The sequence below is a fragment of the Haliaeetus albicilla genome, chromosome 12, assembly GCF_947461875.1.
Source record: "Haliaeetus albicilla chromosome 12, bHalAlb1.1, whole genome shotgun sequence".
In the NCBI taxonomy this organism is placed as follows: domain Eukaryota; kingdom Metazoa; phylum Chordata; class Aves; order Accipitriformes; family Accipitridae; genus Haliaeetus; species Haliaeetus albicilla.
This window is the reverse complement of record NC_091494.1, coordinates 30,042,399-30,059,629: the sequence shown is the minus strand read 5'-3', so window position 1 is coordinate 30,059,629 and position 17,231 is coordinate 30,042,399. Positions and strand designations below refer to the sequence as shown.

At 46.0% G+C, this 17,231-nt stretch overlaps 1 protein-coding gene across 2 annotated transcripts in view; it reads right to left on the bottom strand.

The window, feature by feature from the left end:
* The window catches only part of MAP2K4 (mitogen-activated protein kinase kinase 4), a 107,346-nt gene that overhangs the window by 24,275 nt on the left and 65,840 nt on the right, over positions 1-17,231 (bottom strand). For both annotated transcript variants that reach the window (XM_069798854.1, XM_069798855.1), the window contains 2 exons: positions 14,569-14,688; positions 2,159-2,278 (listed from right to left, as the gene is read on the bottom strand). In XM_069798854.1, the coding sequence (XP_069654955.1) occupies positions 2,159-2,278; positions 14,569-14,688 (240 nt within the window). The remainder of the gene's footprint in view (positions 1-2,158; positions 2,279-14,568; positions 14,689-17,231) is intronic.

The following is a 17,231-nucleotide window of genomic DNA, read 5'->3' as shown; positions in this document are numbered from 1 at the left end:
AGATCCTTAGGGCCAGTATTCTCATACTAGAGTTATTAAATGCTGTTCCTCATTTGTTTTCTAGAAAAAAGTGGACAGAAATGAACCCTAGACCACAAGATCTAATCAGAATCCGTCTTAGCTCCTAAAGCCAGTCTGTGCAGAGGACCTCCCTTGGGAGCTGCTGGGGCTGGGCTGCCTTCAGGTGCAGCATGAAGGAAGGAGAGTAGCGTTCAACGAGCAGCCCACGACCTCCTACACAGCACAACTGGGCTTCTCATCCTCAGATCTTCTTGTGGGTATCAGGTATGGAAAATTTTAGATTACTCAGTCAATCCATCACTCAGTCCCAGGTCAGCAACAACCAATGTGGCCATTTTCCTGGCTAGGAGTTAAAGCTTTGGTGCGCTTTCACAGCTTGCTATCTGCACAGGGTAAGTAGAGAAACTCCCTTTGAGAGCTTCAAAGCACATTTCAAGTCTATGTCCAACCCATCTTAATCAGGCAAACACCTTGCAAGGTCTGTCTGAGCCAAAATGTGGGCCATTGTGTCTCTAATACCCTGCAAACCCTAAAAGGATCTCCTTCTCTCCCCCCCCCCCCCCCAGAATTACATGTAACTCCAAGCAGACTACTCTGGAAGGACAGACCTTATCGAGCCATCTCTTGTCTACATCTCAAGCCTTGCTTTGGACAGTAATGCATTTAGGTGGTTGGTGGTAAGATGATGCATCCCATGGGCTGCAAAACAGCCATCAGCTGCCTTTGATAGGATTTTCAGTCTTGGCTATAAACGTCTAAATACATGACAGTGCATGAGCCGTCGAGGCAGCCTGTTATCTGTAAGAAATGGCAGCAGGTCCAGGTAGGCTCAACATTTTATAAAGATGCCCCTAAGAAGAGTGAAGAAGGTTTTCTCCAAAGATCTGGCCCTGAGCAGAATTTGCGCATATTCTTTCAAGATGTCAGGGTTTGCGACTTGTTGAGCACCATCCCATCACTCTGACAGCTCAGGACATCAGCTTACTGCGGCATTCACCTGCTGGAGCTGATGCAGAGGCAGTTTGCCCATCTGTCACCAACGTGGCACGGCTCCAGCATTTGCTCACATTTTCCCCACTACTCCTGAATGGTGCTCCACTTCTGCAGCTTTTCATCTTCCAGCAGCCTTGCTAAACTAACTCGTTTGGCTTGGTCTTGACTTTTTATTGGGCCAGGACTTCCACGGTAAGACAAGAAAACATCAGCCAGGTTCTCCACCTGCTGAAGACTCCCTTTTACTTTCGGGAGCCTTTGCACAAGGCTACCAGAGGTTTCTCTGGACTGGAGTGGCCCAGCATCCCTTGCAGAAATCCAACAGGCCTGACATTTTTATGGGCAGCAGCAGGACAGAGATTTTGGGATACCTTTCAACACACCTTCCTTCATAGCCCAAACCCAAAAGTTTGTTTTACAGTTGCCTTGTCCTTGCGTTTAAGCAACTAAGGGCTCATTTTGCAACAGCCAAGGATAATTTTACAGGGCTCGTTAAAGGGAGACAGTGGGCTTCATGTAGCAGGGCTGCACTCAGATACCCTGGGTGGGATTCATCTCACTTCACCACCTAAGGCACCACGAGATGGGAACTCAGCTCCCACACAGAGGCACCAACCTCTCCCCAATGACTCGAGAGAGAGGGTAGGCAATTCACTGAGACCGGACCCTTACTCTCAAACAGTTTGGTGGGGTTCACATGTCCTGGCTATAAATGCCCAATCCCTTGTTCCCTTCACAAACAAGGGAAGGGGAGACAGCTCGTCTATTTTAGGCACCTTCCTTGGGATGAGATGACCTGTGTCCAGTTTCCACTGATGCAACCACAAGTGCACATGAAGCAATCCCTGAGGAGGGGGTTGGTGCCTATGCTGTCGGTGCCCATGTTTAAGCAGACAGAGCAGGAAGCTGGTCCTGGGGTCTCTTTATGAACTGACTACAGACCCCAGGACCTGGTTTTCCGTCATGAAATACACTGTGGAAAATTCAGAGTATACTCAAGGATCATTAAAAGCGTGGTGCAATACAACAGCAGAAGCTCTGCTGCGTGCAGATCAACCAGCTTTCTCACATGTGAGTGAAAGAGATCTGAAATTTTCACGTTAGCTTCAAAAGCATACACAAAAAGGTTTAACAAAATACTCACAGCTAAAGTGATTTTGCCTAGGATTTCTTCTGGAATAACATCATCTAATACACTATATACATATTTGTAAAACTTATCAAACGAGGTAGACATGAGCTCCATACAGATCCAACAGTCACCCTGGAAAGACAAAAGAATCTGTGTTACTGTCAAGATAAAAATGAGAAACAAAAATCCAGAGAGCATAAAGAGAACCCTTGAATCCAACAAAATACATTAGCAGCAACATGCATTTGACAGGAAGGGTGGAATTCATCTTGATTAATTTAACAATGGAAGACTTGCCCCTATACGCACCTCTCCCCAACTCCATTCACCAGCAGAGGCATCTAGCTGACCAGCACAGACCTAATTTTACATTTTAGATGCCTGAACCTAGATGAATCCAAGTCTCAAAAAGTTTGGCTCTCCAGAAAGCTGCAGGCACAGTGAAACATCAGCATGCACAGTAAGACTAAAAAAAATCCCTTCAGTTTATGACTACCCTGCAGAGGACAGAAGACATTTCACACAACATTCGGAGATGTCATCTAAGCAAGAGAAAATGAAAATAAACCCAAATATGTGGGGGGGTTTGTTGATTTGCACTTTACAGTTAAACAATTTAAACTCAGGAAATTGTAAAACATACTACTACCTGTGTTAAATCAAGCTAAGCTTAACTACCACAGGAGAATAACATGTCTTTTTATCAAACTCTCCCGAGATCTGTTAATCGACCTGCTCACAATGGATTCACTGAGGATGAGAAATGGATCCCCACAATATAAAAGGACTTCATCTTTTGTTTTAGTATATATCTACCATATGGTGATGGACAGCTTAGCCATTTTTTCGAACATTTTAGCTCCAGTTGAGGATGACAGAAGGCTTTGTGTGAGCTATTTCTGTAGACTCTAACGCACTTCAGGCAACTCTTCATGGCTAGAAATACTAAAACACTAGAACTAGACCTGTCCTCACCAGAAACAACATGCTCATACCTATCTCCTACAGGCTGTTTCACAATGAGTGTTAAAACTGCATTAGCTGTCAAAAACTACATGCAGAGCAGAGTACATTAGCCTGGTTGTCTCATCCTGGCTAAATACCACTTAAAACACTTGTGTAGGGAGCAGCAGCTTGTGCAGGTAGTGCTGCCCTGGGCTGCCTGTCTGGTTATGACTAAGCTGCACACTCCTATAATATATAGAAGCAACAAATACAGGAGAAACTTCCCCAAGTAATTATCCTACAGAAGGTAGATTCTTCCTGACCAGAAAAAACACAAACCAAGCAAACTCTATGTTAATACATGGAAAAGAAATTAGAAACAAAACCTAGGGTATGGACGAGCTGGAGGTGTGTCAAAGCCCCATGCTCCCATCCTGCACACCCAAGTCATTTCTGTTTGAAGCAATCCCCCAGTGCTCATAAGAATCAGAGGCAATTCTCAAGTTGTATTTAGCTGATGGAAAAGCTTGTAGAGCCACAGGTTTTAAAGCCAAAAAGGGCTTTTCTGCCACTCAGAATGACTTCCTGAGAAACGCAAGCCAAAGAACTGCATCCACCAAGATGCCTCCAGTCCAAATCCTTGGTTTAGAAGGAACAGAAGTGCCCAGCAAAGGTGGTGTCAAATACTGCATGCTGGTATAAGCAGAGGGAGAGGTGCCACCTCACTTGGTCTTGGGCTGCTCACACACATGCAAGGCTGTTTTCAGCAATACAGGCAGGAAACTGCCCGGAAGCATTCCACATGCCACCAGCATTACAGATGCTGCTGCTTCGCTGACAGTGAATCCACCACCACCTCCTTCCAAAGGAGGGATGCTGCCTCCAAGTGGAGAGCCTCTCCCTTCTGAGAAGAGGGGATCTGCTTTCCTAGGAAGGGCTTAGCCACTAGTGGGCTGGCTGGAGAAGAAGACTGTGGGTTCAGCGCCATGGGCAGCCCCATTTTACACTGCTCATTTGGCACCAGGCTTTACATCAGCACAAGGTAGAGCGGGAGCTAATGTCATCCACCCAAGAGAAATGGCTGCTACAAGCCTGAGCCCAGAAAACGTGCATTTCACCCAAAACAAAGCAGAAGAGACTGATCAAGAAGGTGCTGTGCCAGACACAGAAGCAGAGGCACCATGGTGAAAAAGACAAGTGCAGCGCAGCAGGAAGAGGACACGACTGGTGTTTCAGAGGACATGGAGAAAGGTGACCTCAGGCTGCTGGAGAACAAAAGATTGGCTATGGATGAATATGGCTGAGGACCTGTTCAGATTTAAACTGCAGAAATGAATTTAGGCAACACATGCAGAAAATTTCCCTTTTCAGCACTGCCAACAAATGCAAAGTGCAGTTGAGGTACTTCCATATTATCAAGAGTGGCTCAGAGAAAGCAACGTGGACCCAGTGCTAGTGATGTGCATACATGAGGTGAAACTGGAACCACACCAGACCCTTACAAGGTAACTGTACTGAAAGCAAACACGGACTTACACTACTGGCTGCAGGATCATTCAAAACATCGCTTCTGTTTTGACCAGCTTTATATATAAATTGGTACTGCGCTATATTCCTGTGTTATTGTACTTAGACTGCAGGGGATTGGATTTTTCAAGAATGCCAGTATATTACCGACCACCTGAAGCCTTGTATTTATGTCCAATCACACCAATATTGTGAGTGTCTTCAGTTGCGCAGGTTACAACGGCCGGTGATGTACAGCAAAAGCAAATCGAAGTGAAACAACATGCAACCTTATTAGAGCCATTATTGTAACAAAAGCTTCACAATATACTTTGTGCATCTGCAGCGTTGGGATGCGTGTGTTACCGAAAACTCGAACAAGTACAATAAATTGTTATCCAATGTTAATTTAAGCATAAAAAAACTGTACAGGATCAAAAGCACCAAAGGAAAGACTTGGTTTACTTGGTCTCCTGGAAGAAGGAGGGACATTCCACTGGCTGAAAGGAGAGACTTGAAGTACACATAACCCAGCAACCAGGCACTGTTCTGTGACCAACTGCACAGGTCAAGGGCACTCATCCTCCCTGACCCTCAATGCAGAATGGTGGGCACTCATCTGAGAGCAAAGGCTGCAGCTCCGGCTGGGGGGTCTGCACCATCTACCCCAGCGGTGGCTGATGCCTCCACCCAGATGGAGCTGCTGAAGGGAGAGGCTGCAGTGCAGACCTCAGACTGCAGGAAGTGCCTAGACCTTTCTCCTGGGGCAGAGACAGACAGCATGGCCAAACAGCCAGAAACTCCCCCACCAGCACACACAGAATGGAGGCAGGGCAATAATGCAGAAGAATTGAAGCTTGCAATTGCAAGGACCAGTAGAAGGAAGACACTTCCCCTGAAGTCAAAAGGAAGTCAAAAAGGAAGCCTACAGAGGGTAGAAGCAAGGACAGGTAGCCTGGCAGGAATACAGAGAAATTGTCTGAGTAGCCAAGGATCAGGTTAGGAAAACTAAAGCCCTGACAGATTTAAGTCTGGCCAGGGATGTCAAGGGCAACAAGAAAAGCTTCTATAGATAAGTTGGTGATAAAAGGAAGACTAGGGAAAATTCAGGCCCTCTTCAGAAGGAAATGGGAGACCTGGTTACCCGGGACATGGAGAAGGCTGAGGTACTCAATGACTTTTTTGCCTCGGTCTTCACCAGCAAGTGCTCCAGCCACACCACCCAAGTCGCAGAAAGCAAAGGCAGGGACTGGGAGAATGAAGAACCACCCACAGTAGGAGAAGACCAGGTTCGAGACCATCTAAGGAACCTGAAGGTGCACAAGTCCATGGGACCTGATGAGATACATCTGCAGGTCCTGAGGGAACTGGTGGATGAAGTGGCTGAGCCACTATCCATCATATTTGAGAAATCACGTCAGTCTGGGGTACTTCCCACTGACTGGAAAAGCGGAAACATGACCTCCATTTTTAAAAACGGTAAAAGAGGAAGACCCAGGGAACTACAAGCCAATCAGTCTCACCTCTGTGCCTGGCAAGATCATGGAGCAGATCCTCCTGGAAACTATGCTAAGGCACATGGAAAACAAGGAGGTGACTGGTGACAGCCAACATGGCTTCACTAAGGGCAAATCATGCCTGACAAATCTGGTGGCCTTCTATGACGAGGTTACAGGGTTAGTGGATAAGGGAAGAGCAACTGATGTCATCTACCTGGACTGGTGAAAAGCATTTGACCCTGTCCCGCATGACACCCTTGTCTCTAAATTGGAGAGATATGGATTTGATGGATGGACCACACAGTGGATAGGGAATTGGCTGGATAATCCCACTCAAAGAGTTGTGATCAATGGCTCGATGTCCAAATGGAGACCAGAGACAAGTGGCGTTCCTCAGGGGTCAGTATTGGGACCAGTGCTGTTTTAACATCTTTGTCAGTGACACGGACAGGGGGATTGAGTGCACGCTCAGCAAGTTTGCTGACGACACCAAGCTGTATGGAGTGGTTGAGATGCTGGAGGGAAGGGATGCCATCCAGAGGGACCTTGGCAGGCTTGAGAGGTGGGCCCGAGTGAACCTCATGAAGGTCAGCAAGGCCAACTGCAAGGTCCTCCTGCATGTGGGTCGGGGCAATCCCAATCACAAATACAGGCTGGGTGATGAATGGATTGAGAGCAGCCCTGAGGAGAAGGACTTGGGGGTGTTGGCTGACGAGAGGCTCAACATGACCCAGCAATGTACGTTTGCAGTCCAGAAAGCCAACCACATCCTGGGCTGCATCAGAAGAAGCATGACCAGCAGGTCGAGGGAGGTGATTCTCCCCCTCTACTCTGCTCTTGTGGGACCCCACCTGGAGTAGTACGTTCAGCTCTGGGGCCCCCAACATAAGAAGGACATAGACCTGTTGGATTAAGTCCAGAGGAGGGCCATGAAGATGATCAGGGGGCTGGAACACCTCTCCTATGAAGACAGGCTGAGAGAGTTGGGGTTGTTCAGCCTGGAGACGAGAAGGCTCTGGGGAGACTTTATAGCAGCCTTCCAGTATGTAAAGCGGGCCTACAAGAAAGCTGGAGAGGGACTTTTTACAAGGGCGTGTAGTGATAGGACAAGGGGTAATGGCTTTAAACTGAAAGAGGGTAGATTTAGGCTAGCTGTAAGGATGAAGTTCTTCACTGTGAGAGCGGTGAGGCACTGGAACAGGTTGCCCAGACATATTGTGGATGCCCCATCCCTGGAAGTGTTCAAGGCCAGGTTGGATGGGGCTTTGAGCAACCTGGTCTAGTGGAAGGTGTCCCTGCCCATGGCAGGGGGGTTGGAAGTAAGTGATCTTTAAGGTCCCTTCCAACCCAAACTAATCTATTATTCTATGATTAAATTACCAGATGTTAATGCACATCTTGTAGGCATTCAAAAACATGTCCAGGAACACCCTGCACACTTCATTCAAAATATTGCTGCCCATCTCTAGGACATACACAAAAACTCCTTAACCAGCAACTGGGATGCTTCAGCTTCTCAATGCGGAGTCCCGAGTTCCCAGTCGACAATCGAGCATGTCAAAAAGATGCCACCCAGCTGGGGCCACCCAGCTGGAATGCAGCTTGACTGAAAAGGACCTGGGAGTCCTGGTGGACAAGCTGAACATGAGCCAACAATCTGCCCTTGCTGCAAAGTAGGCTAAGACTACCCTGGGCTGCATTAGGCAAAGCACTGCCAGCGGATCAAGGAAGGTGATCCGTCTCCTTGACTCAGCACTTGTAAGGCCACACCTGGAGTGTTGTGTCCAGTGCTGGGTTCCCCAGTACAAGAGAGACATGGTCATACTGGAGAGAGTCCAGTAAAGGGCCACTAAGATGACTGAGAGACTGGAGCATCCTCCCATGAGGAAAGGCTGAGAGAGCTGGAACTGAGGGAACCTGGAGAAGAGAAGGCTCAGGGGGATCTCATCAATGTACATAAATACCTGAAGGGAGGGTGCATAGAGGACGAAGCCAGGCTCTTTTCAGTAGTGCCCAGTGATAGGACCAGAGGCAGTGGGCACAAACTGACACACAGGAGGTTCCCTCTGAACATCAGGAAACACTTTTTTACTGTGAAGGTGACTGAGCACTGGCACAGGTTGCCCAGGTAGGCTGTGGAGTCTCCATCCCCGGAGATATTCAAAAGCTATTTGGACATGGTCCTGGGCAAGTGGCCCTAGGTGGCCCTGCCTGAGCACAGGAGTTGGACAAGGTGACCTCCAGAGGTTCCTTCCAACAGCCGTCATTCTGTGATACTGAAAGCTTACCACATTACCACACTACAGGCAGTGGCCAAGTTTTGATGCAAGTTGCATCTACACTAGTGAGAGAATGAAGAATGTCATTGCCCTCACATATCCTCATGTGACCCAGAGGACACTCTTCCTATGGACTGGGGACTGATCACGGGGACAGGTGCCTTGAGTAATTTCAACACAGCCAAAGATTTCCATAGAAATAGGATTTTGTGCATCAATAGCAAAGAAAGCAAACACCTTGTATCAACTGAGCAAGGATACGTCCACAATCACACCAATGTCAGCACTGTGCTACTGACACATCCGTACTAGCTCTTCTCTCCTACCAGCAGAAGCTCCCCAAGGACTAATTTACCTGGCTTCCCGGGCATGTTTTGCAACTTGCAATGAATTTTTCATTGAATAATTTTATCAACTATTGAGCTTGTTGGTTTAAACTTGGCTTGGCTACACTCACACTGTGTAGGAGTCACTGCTGAGATCCTAAGCCAGACAAGGCTTTTTTCCTCTCCCCCTCTTGAGAAGGAAAGTAACAGGAACAGTTACTTTGAAAGAGCAATTAGTGTGGTCATGATAATGAACCAAACATTCCCAGCCTTACAGGTACTGTCTCAAACTAGATTAGCTGTAAAGCTTCCAGCAGACATGCAAGAAAAGGTGATTTTTTTTTTTCTCAGACCTAAAAAACCCTCTAAACAGCAACACTTGGGGCCGAAGTCACACGGTTGCCCAGTGCAGTCCTATGGCTCAGCCCAACACTCCTCTCTTCTCACTAGAAGAAAGTGACTCAAGTGAAATCTTTGCAGAAACCTTAGCAACCATCTTTTTTTCTCCCTCACCTAGCAAGTACTGCTCTCAGACGTAACAAATGGACATGCATAACCAGATCCTCTTCAACACAGCATCTCTGATGAATGACATGGAAAGCTCTGTGTGCATTTGCAGGAGTCAGGGCTCTCACTGGTGCAGTATGGAGAAACCACACAGCTTCATGGGGCCAGTGAGAACCTCACAAAGTTCAACAAGGCCAAGTGCAAGATCCTGCACATGGATCGGGGCACTCACCAGTATAAATAAGGACTGGGGGATGAAGGGATTGAGAGTAGCCCTGAGGAGAAGGACTTGGGGATACTGGTGGATGAAAAATTGGACATTAGCTGGTAATGTGCGCTTGCAGCCCAGAAAGCCAACGGTATCCTGGGCTGCATAAAAAGAAGCATGGCCAGCAGGTCAAGGGAGGTAAATCTCCCCTTCCACTCTGCTCTGGTGAGACCACACCTGGAGTACTGCATCCAGCTCTGAGGTCCCCGGCACAAGGAGGACATGGACCTGTTAGAGCAAGTCCAGAGGAGGGCCACAAAAATGATCAGAGGGCTGGAGCACCAGCCATGAACACAGGCTGAGAGAGTTGGGGTTGTTCAGCCTGAAGAGAAGGCTCCAGGGAGACCTTATCGCAGCTTTTCACTGCTTAAAGGGGGCTTACAAGAAAGATGGGGACGCGCTTTTTACCAGAGCCTGTAGTGACAGGACAAGGGGCAATGGCTTTAAACAGAAAGAGGGTAGATTTAGCTTGGACATAAAAAAAGACATATTTTACAATGAGGGTGGTGAGACACTGGAACACGTTGCTCAGAGAAGTTGTGGATGCCCCATCTCTAGAAGTGTTCAAGGTCAGGCTGGATGGGGCTTTGGACAATCTGATCTAGCAAAAGATGTCCCTGCCCATGGCAGTGGGGGTGGACTTGACGATCTTCAAAGGTCCCTTCCAACCCAAACCATTCTATGATTTGATGATTTTGTAATTCATCAGCCACTGAATCCCTTCTATAGCCAGTGTAACCATGAATATAGCCAGTGGTATAACTACCCCTTCTGCACTTTCCTCCGGGCCTTTCTCTTTCCGATTCTCTTCATTCTGCAGCCTCTACTAGACACAACTTTCTTCTCTCTTCTGTTGAGAAGTCAGGCTATGGACATGGAAACCATTTCAACTGCCACACATTACAACATCAGTGCACATGGATTCTTTCCATTATTGAAAAAAAAAGGTTGATTTTTTTCTACTGAGGATCATTAGAGAACCAAGTAACAGAGCAGTCCCCTCAACAGCTGCACTAGAAGAACGAAGGATGCTGTAACATCATGGGGAAGTACAACACGCTGACATGAAGGTCACAGCTTTGTCAAGGAGAGCAGAAGTGAGTAGAGCCGCTGTCGCATGGAGGACCTGACTCCATCACGTGTACTATCTGGCATCAGTGCAATGAAGCCCCTGGCTCCATGCAAAGGCTGAAAAGCTGTCTTCTGCTTTTTCAGCTTTGTTCCTGTTTCATTAAACAGGCAATTTAATCTCATCTAATGGGTGCCAATAAACTCAAGCTAACTCCTGTAGCCAGCAATCAACTTGTAGTTTTTTCATTGTTACATGTTACATTATATACACAGACATACACAATAACAGAAGGATGTCCCATATGACTGAAGAACAAGAAGCAAACGATACGTGTTAAGATGCTGCCTGCTGAGGGACAAGCAAGACCAGTTCTCAGAGAATACTTGCCCTCTCAGAAAATGCTTGCTGAACAAGTGAGACAGAATACACTAGGGAGAAATATTTGTGTAGTATTTTTTGCCTTTCCAAATCAAACTTTTCGTAGTCTTAGTGGCTGCCACAATAACTTGCCTATTTACTGTTACTTTTCTGACTGCAAGCTGGGATACTTGTCTGTCTGCAAAATAAAACCTTGAACAGTTTTGCCCAGTTTGGTTTAGTACTCCCACGCCCCAAACTGTCAGCATGCAAGAGCTTAGCTCTGCTTCTCTGCATCAACAGCTTACTCTTCTGGAGAGGTTACCTGCCTTTCAAAACAGCCCAGCTGCCCTGCTGCTGTTCCCGAAGCTGTTATAATCTTCTTGCCAATCATCTGATTGTGAGAGCCACCTACTCAACATTTAAGCTCCTCCACTAAACATTTAAGCTCCTCTAAAGAGGCTCAAATTGAAGTCTTTCACCTTTTAGGAGCAGGCAGAAGACAACTTCCCATCTGTAGCTCCACCCATCCCTGGAGAATCTGAATCCTGGCTCAAAGCAGGCAATCCCAAGAGGATCTGCCTTTTGGAACTTACTTCCTTATTTTTCACCTTGAATTGCTGGAACAAACAGCTTTGTTTATACATGCTTTGCTGTAGGACTTCCTGAGAGAGGTTCAGTCTTTAGCAATGTCCCATGAGCTATTATACTCCAGGGGATGGTGCAGCAGTGACCTGGATTGTTCACAGTTATTTGGGAACAGATCTGCTAAGCAGAGTGCGGGGGTGAGACAGGTCCAAACATACTGGTGAAATTCTTTTTTTCCCTTTCTGTGCTTCTCTGCTGCCATAGTTGCCTAGCTTTAAAAGATGTAATAAATATTAGAACATGTAATTAATATGACAAGACAGAAAACCTTATCCAAGCATACCAGCTCACACGCTGTGTACCTTTGAGGTACATGACTTGGACCATCACATTGGCAGCATGGGACCGAGGAGAGGGGAGGTTGCTTTCATTTCAAAAACAAATACCACTGATGCTGAGGGTGGGGGTAAAAGGGGATTCCAGAGACCAACATGATATAACCCAGAGTGACCTTACTGAAATCTTTGCCAGACAGAGCACGCAAGGTGCCCTGCCTGGCTGCAGACTGACAGGATTTTTGGACAAGACAAAGGGTGCAGCAGAAGCCAGGCTGACATTTGGGTTCTGATCAAGGTAGGCTTTAATATTATTTATGTATTTATACTTATATCCTGGGATGTGCCTAGAGCTGCACAGAGGTGACAGGCTTGCACAGCTCTGAACACGTTGCTTATCACCATCTGGCAAGACACTGTCTTGCCCAGAGACTTTTCTTCACACCAGCTGACAGCCCTATCATCTGTATTTCAGCAAAGCTGGAAATTTTCAGCCAAGGCTGAGGCTCCACACTTGGCAGGAGCTTGTACTGTGTGAACATGGACAATGCCTCCTGGCCCGAAATGGCTTTGTGTTTAAACAGATAAGAAAAAGCATAGCATGGGAAAAGGAAGGATTATTATCCTTATTTTAGAGATTGAGAGTTAAAGCCAGAGGAGTGACCTGGCAAAATTACAGAGGCAGGCTCTCTAAGAAGCAGGAATTGAATATTCAGTCCCAGTTTTGGGTTTTAACTACAACATTGAGCTTCTTTCTCTAACAGTTCCCTGGTAAACCCCGCAAGACTCTGCACAGGCTGCTATGCCTGATAACATGCAAAGATGACCAGTGGCCAGTGGGTCTCTATTCTCCTTCTTCCCTTGAGTAGATGTACTGGATTTGTGCTGAAGTAGTGGAAAACAGGCAAGGCTACATGTCTATCCCCCTATACTGTGCCAGCTTCAACACCAGAGTAATTACAGGAAGAGGAATAATCCACACCTGCAGGACAGCTGCAGGAGCTGCTGCTCTCTGGAGGAAGGGGATGCAGTAGTCAGGTTTTGACATTCATCTTCTCCAAAACTCTTGTACTTGCAAATGGACCAAACGCTTGCAATTCAGTACTGCTCACCAATGCTATGATCCTCTCCTTGTGCCTGTACTGAACAGACTCAGCTCAGCCTAATGACTGGCCTCCAACCATGGCATAAGACTGTCTGGGCTGCATGGAGAAGGCCAGCTTCCCAACAGTTTTTACTGGTCATCCGAAGCTAGATAGCTATGGGAGTGCCTGGGCAAAACACAAGGAGATAGAAGGATACCTTCTGTTGCCCTGCAGTGTAATATCTACCTTAAATTACAATAAGTAGATGCTAAAACAGTCACAAACATGCAGTGATTAAAATCATATTCCTGGCCATGAACAGCTATAGTATGTCAGGATTAATGGTGGTCATCTGACATAGCTTTCAGTGCTCTAATCTGTTCTTCAGTTGGAAGTACTCATCAAAGTATCACACTGAATAAACCCACTCCACAGAACACACTATCTAGGTACATAAAAGAGCCAAGCAAAATTACCGCCCCTAGACTAGCTATTGCAGATGTTTCTCCTTTCAAGAACAGTCATGCAATTTTGGTCTCTGTCCCAAAAGGACAGAGTAGAACTGGAAAAGATGCAGAGAACAGCAAGAAAGATGATCAAAGGTCTGGAAGGGGTTCAGTGTATGACACAGGCTAGCACTTACCAGGCTGGGTAAGATATGACAGAGGGGGAATATGGCAACTGTCCATAAAATCCTCAGTGGCCTGGACAGGATGGATAAAGATCAACTGTTTACCACCTCTTCAAATAAAAAAACTAGGGGAAGCACTAGGGGCACCACTCAAAACAGCAGGGTGAAAATTCAGAATGAATCAAGGTGATGGGCCTTCAAACAAGGGGCAGACAACCAAGGGAAGTGCCTCTCAGGGAGCACCATGGATGCAAAAAATGTACATGTATTCAAGGGCAAACTGAACACTTCCATGGAAAAGAAATGCAGTAAGAGTCACCGAGCACAAAGACAGCACATCTAGCTCAGAAGAGAGCTACATACAACTGAAGGCTATGGCAAAGTATCACACGTGCTTCTGCAAGCAGATCCTGTGGACCACTGCCAGAGACAGAACATCCTGCTAGGAGTTTTGGTCTGACCCACCATGGTTGCCCCTTGTTTTCTTACGTATCTGCAGGTATAAACCACTTCAAGGCAGATGCATGTCCATTGGGAGTCTCTGACACAGCCTGGGTATGTACATACATACATACATCAGATAACCTTATGGGGAGCTGTGACTACTATCACAGCAATCACCTTCATTACAGGGATACAGGTCCTCCACATGGTTGCATCTCACAAGCGCTGACAGAAACCACATTTGTGTCCAAGTGCTGTGCCGCAGAGCTGCGCTGAACCCGGCAGCACACACTCTGTGGGGGAGCCACAGACCTGGACCTCATCAAGAGAGAAGAAAAGCAGGAAAGAAGGAGAGACCGAAATACGCAGAGAGACATAACAATGCATGGGAATAGCATGTATGTGCTCAGTAGGACCCAGACGTCTGGGTCTCCTGGTTAAATACCCTTGATTAAAAGTGGAGAGCTAAGAAACCTAACATAAATAACATTCCCCTCTTTATGCAAGTTGGAAACTGCAAAGAAAAAAAGAAGGTAAAAACCAAACTCTGCTATGAATGAAGCAAGTTTGGAGTGCCCACCTCTCTGAAGAGTGCGCCATAAAACTGAACAATATACGGGCAGTCACTGCTTCGCATTACTACATCAAGGTCCATCAGAAGCTGCTTCTGTTCTTTTTCATCCACTGTCGACCGAATTCTCTGAAAGAGGAAGAGTGGCAGAGACTTTATCACTTACATGCCATTACTGTATCCTCAGACCCGCTTCTGGAGAAGCATGCCAGGGACCCCAAACCCATGGCTGAGCAGGCAATCCCCAAGGCATGCTCAAACACACTCTAGAGAATTAAGCTGTGTTCTCAAATAAGAAATATAACTGAAAACCCCTAAAGCCATTTAATTCAGACTCTAAAATCCCCAGTCCTCTCATGAGCATCAACACTCTCAGATGAAATGTCAGAATGAAATTAAAAAGCAGAGATTTCATTAAAAACTACAGCAAAACAACACATTCAGGCTTTCATTTCAAAACAAATTCCCACACAGTTCTTAGCCATGTTGGACAGGGCTCGAAGGCTGTTTTGAAATTTAATCAAGGAACATTATGTTTAAAATTTCTAAGACAAGCACAGAAGACAAAAAGGGTCCTTCTACCATGCCTCCGCCATGGCTGGCACAGTGAAAAGGGACCGTCACATAACCGAGGGAACACATTGCTCTGGTAATGCTAATGGCGGGCAATAGTCCCGTGAGCTCTTCTCATAAAACTAACAATTCTTTACCTAGTACTAGCCTAGGGAACATTAACACTATATAAAAGATACTTTATATATATGTATACATGTATGTATATATGTATATGTATAAAATATATATGCTACATGTATATAAAGATATATATGTATACACACACTATACTTTATATATACACTATATATAAAGGAAAGTCTTATTTGGGCTTAAAACAACAATGCAAGTTTGAAAACAGAAAACTGTACGTGTTCAAACATGAACCTTGCTAAATGAAGGATGGAGAAGACCATCCCCAGTTTTTCATGTGATTTTACAGACATATTTAACATCTTGCACTAATTAATGCATTCCCTGAATCACAGGTGAGGAAATAGTGATCCTGAAGGTGTGACTCGTGTTGAAAAATCTTTAAAAAAAAAAAAAAAACAAGAAAAAAATTTGGCAAGAAGTCCAAAGCAACAGAGGTAGCCTGGACCCTCCTTGAGGAGAAAAACTACTTGGCTATCCAAGAAAGAAAAATTATTCAAGGTTGTGGGAAAAATCTGCAAGACACCATCTCCCACTCTCACCGACAATACTGCCCTGTGAGCAACTGCTGGTGGCATCAAGACCACACACATTAGCAAGCACAAGACTAAGTATATGAAAGTACTTTCAAGGTTGGCCATTCATATAGCACCATTTGAGAAACAGTGCATGATAATGTACCTTAAGACTATTTTGTGATGACCCACACAAAATGAGGACAGTATCGACACTATAATTTTCCTTACCTTTGGTGTATCCTGATATTTTGGTATTTCACCACTTGTTCTTAATGTTCTAGTAGCTCTAGTTTGGCCTAGACCAGTAATTGTCTTGTTCGTATTGCCCTTTCCCCCCCATTGAATTCTAGAGTACTTGGGAAAACTGGCAAGAGATTTGCCCAGCACACCCACAATCTGTAACATCCATGCCCTGTGATGCCACTGAGCGGTTGGGATTTTGTAGTCACAACAGAGCAAGAAGATTGCTCAACGGACTAGTAATGAAACTAAAATGCTTCACCTCTAGGTCACTGGTTCAAGTCTGTTTCACAGAAGTTCAGACACATCACTGAAGGAAGCCTGATGAGTTTGATTATTTCTTTGTTTTGCGTCTACACCATATAATCACTGCAACCCCCTGCTGAGATATCAAAGGCTGAACAGATTGAATGTCTCTTTCTAGGTGGCACACCATCAGCACTGTGTGAAATGATAATGCCATTGCTCTGACCTCAATAAAAGATGATGGATGCCAAAGCCACCATGGTGGGACTTACGAGGAATAGTTTAGTCTCTCACTGTGATGCTACCCACACCTCTGAAAAGTTCACCTCTGGTGAGGAGCAATACCAAAAGGCGCTTTTTTCCATATTGTAACTCACATCTCCCTTCTGTGCCAACTCTGTATGTGTCTCCAAAAAGCCTCTTTCCTGGTCATCTGGGAGTCTCCCCAGCCCCCATTCTGCATTCCCCTTGCATCTGCACAATCCTGTCACAATCATCCCCACAGTGTGCTCCTCAAACTCCACAACTTCCCCTGAGAGCATTTCCTCTCACCTCTGACATTTCCTTCTCTGCTGTTACTTTTCCAACTCTGGAAAGCATGTGAAATGTGTTGTATGGAGGAGGCAATTTTAATAGCACCCCAGAACACTACTGAACCCAAAGATTCCTCCTTTTCCCAAACACAATCTCCCCAGGGAGAAAGAGAAAGGGCAGGCAGAAGACCCAGAGGACAGACAGTGGGTCAGCTATAGGGCAGAGCATCCAGGCAGACACAGGAGCCAAAGGACACCTTGAGAAGCCAGCATGGAATCACCAACAAACACTGCTTCAGGGAGTGAAGGTAATGACATGATGCAAGACTGGGAGGTCTCATACGAGTACTAGAGACTGGAGATTGGCAAATTCAAGATGGGGGGAAAACTATCAGGAGCAGCATGCAGCATAGCACTGAGCTGGGGT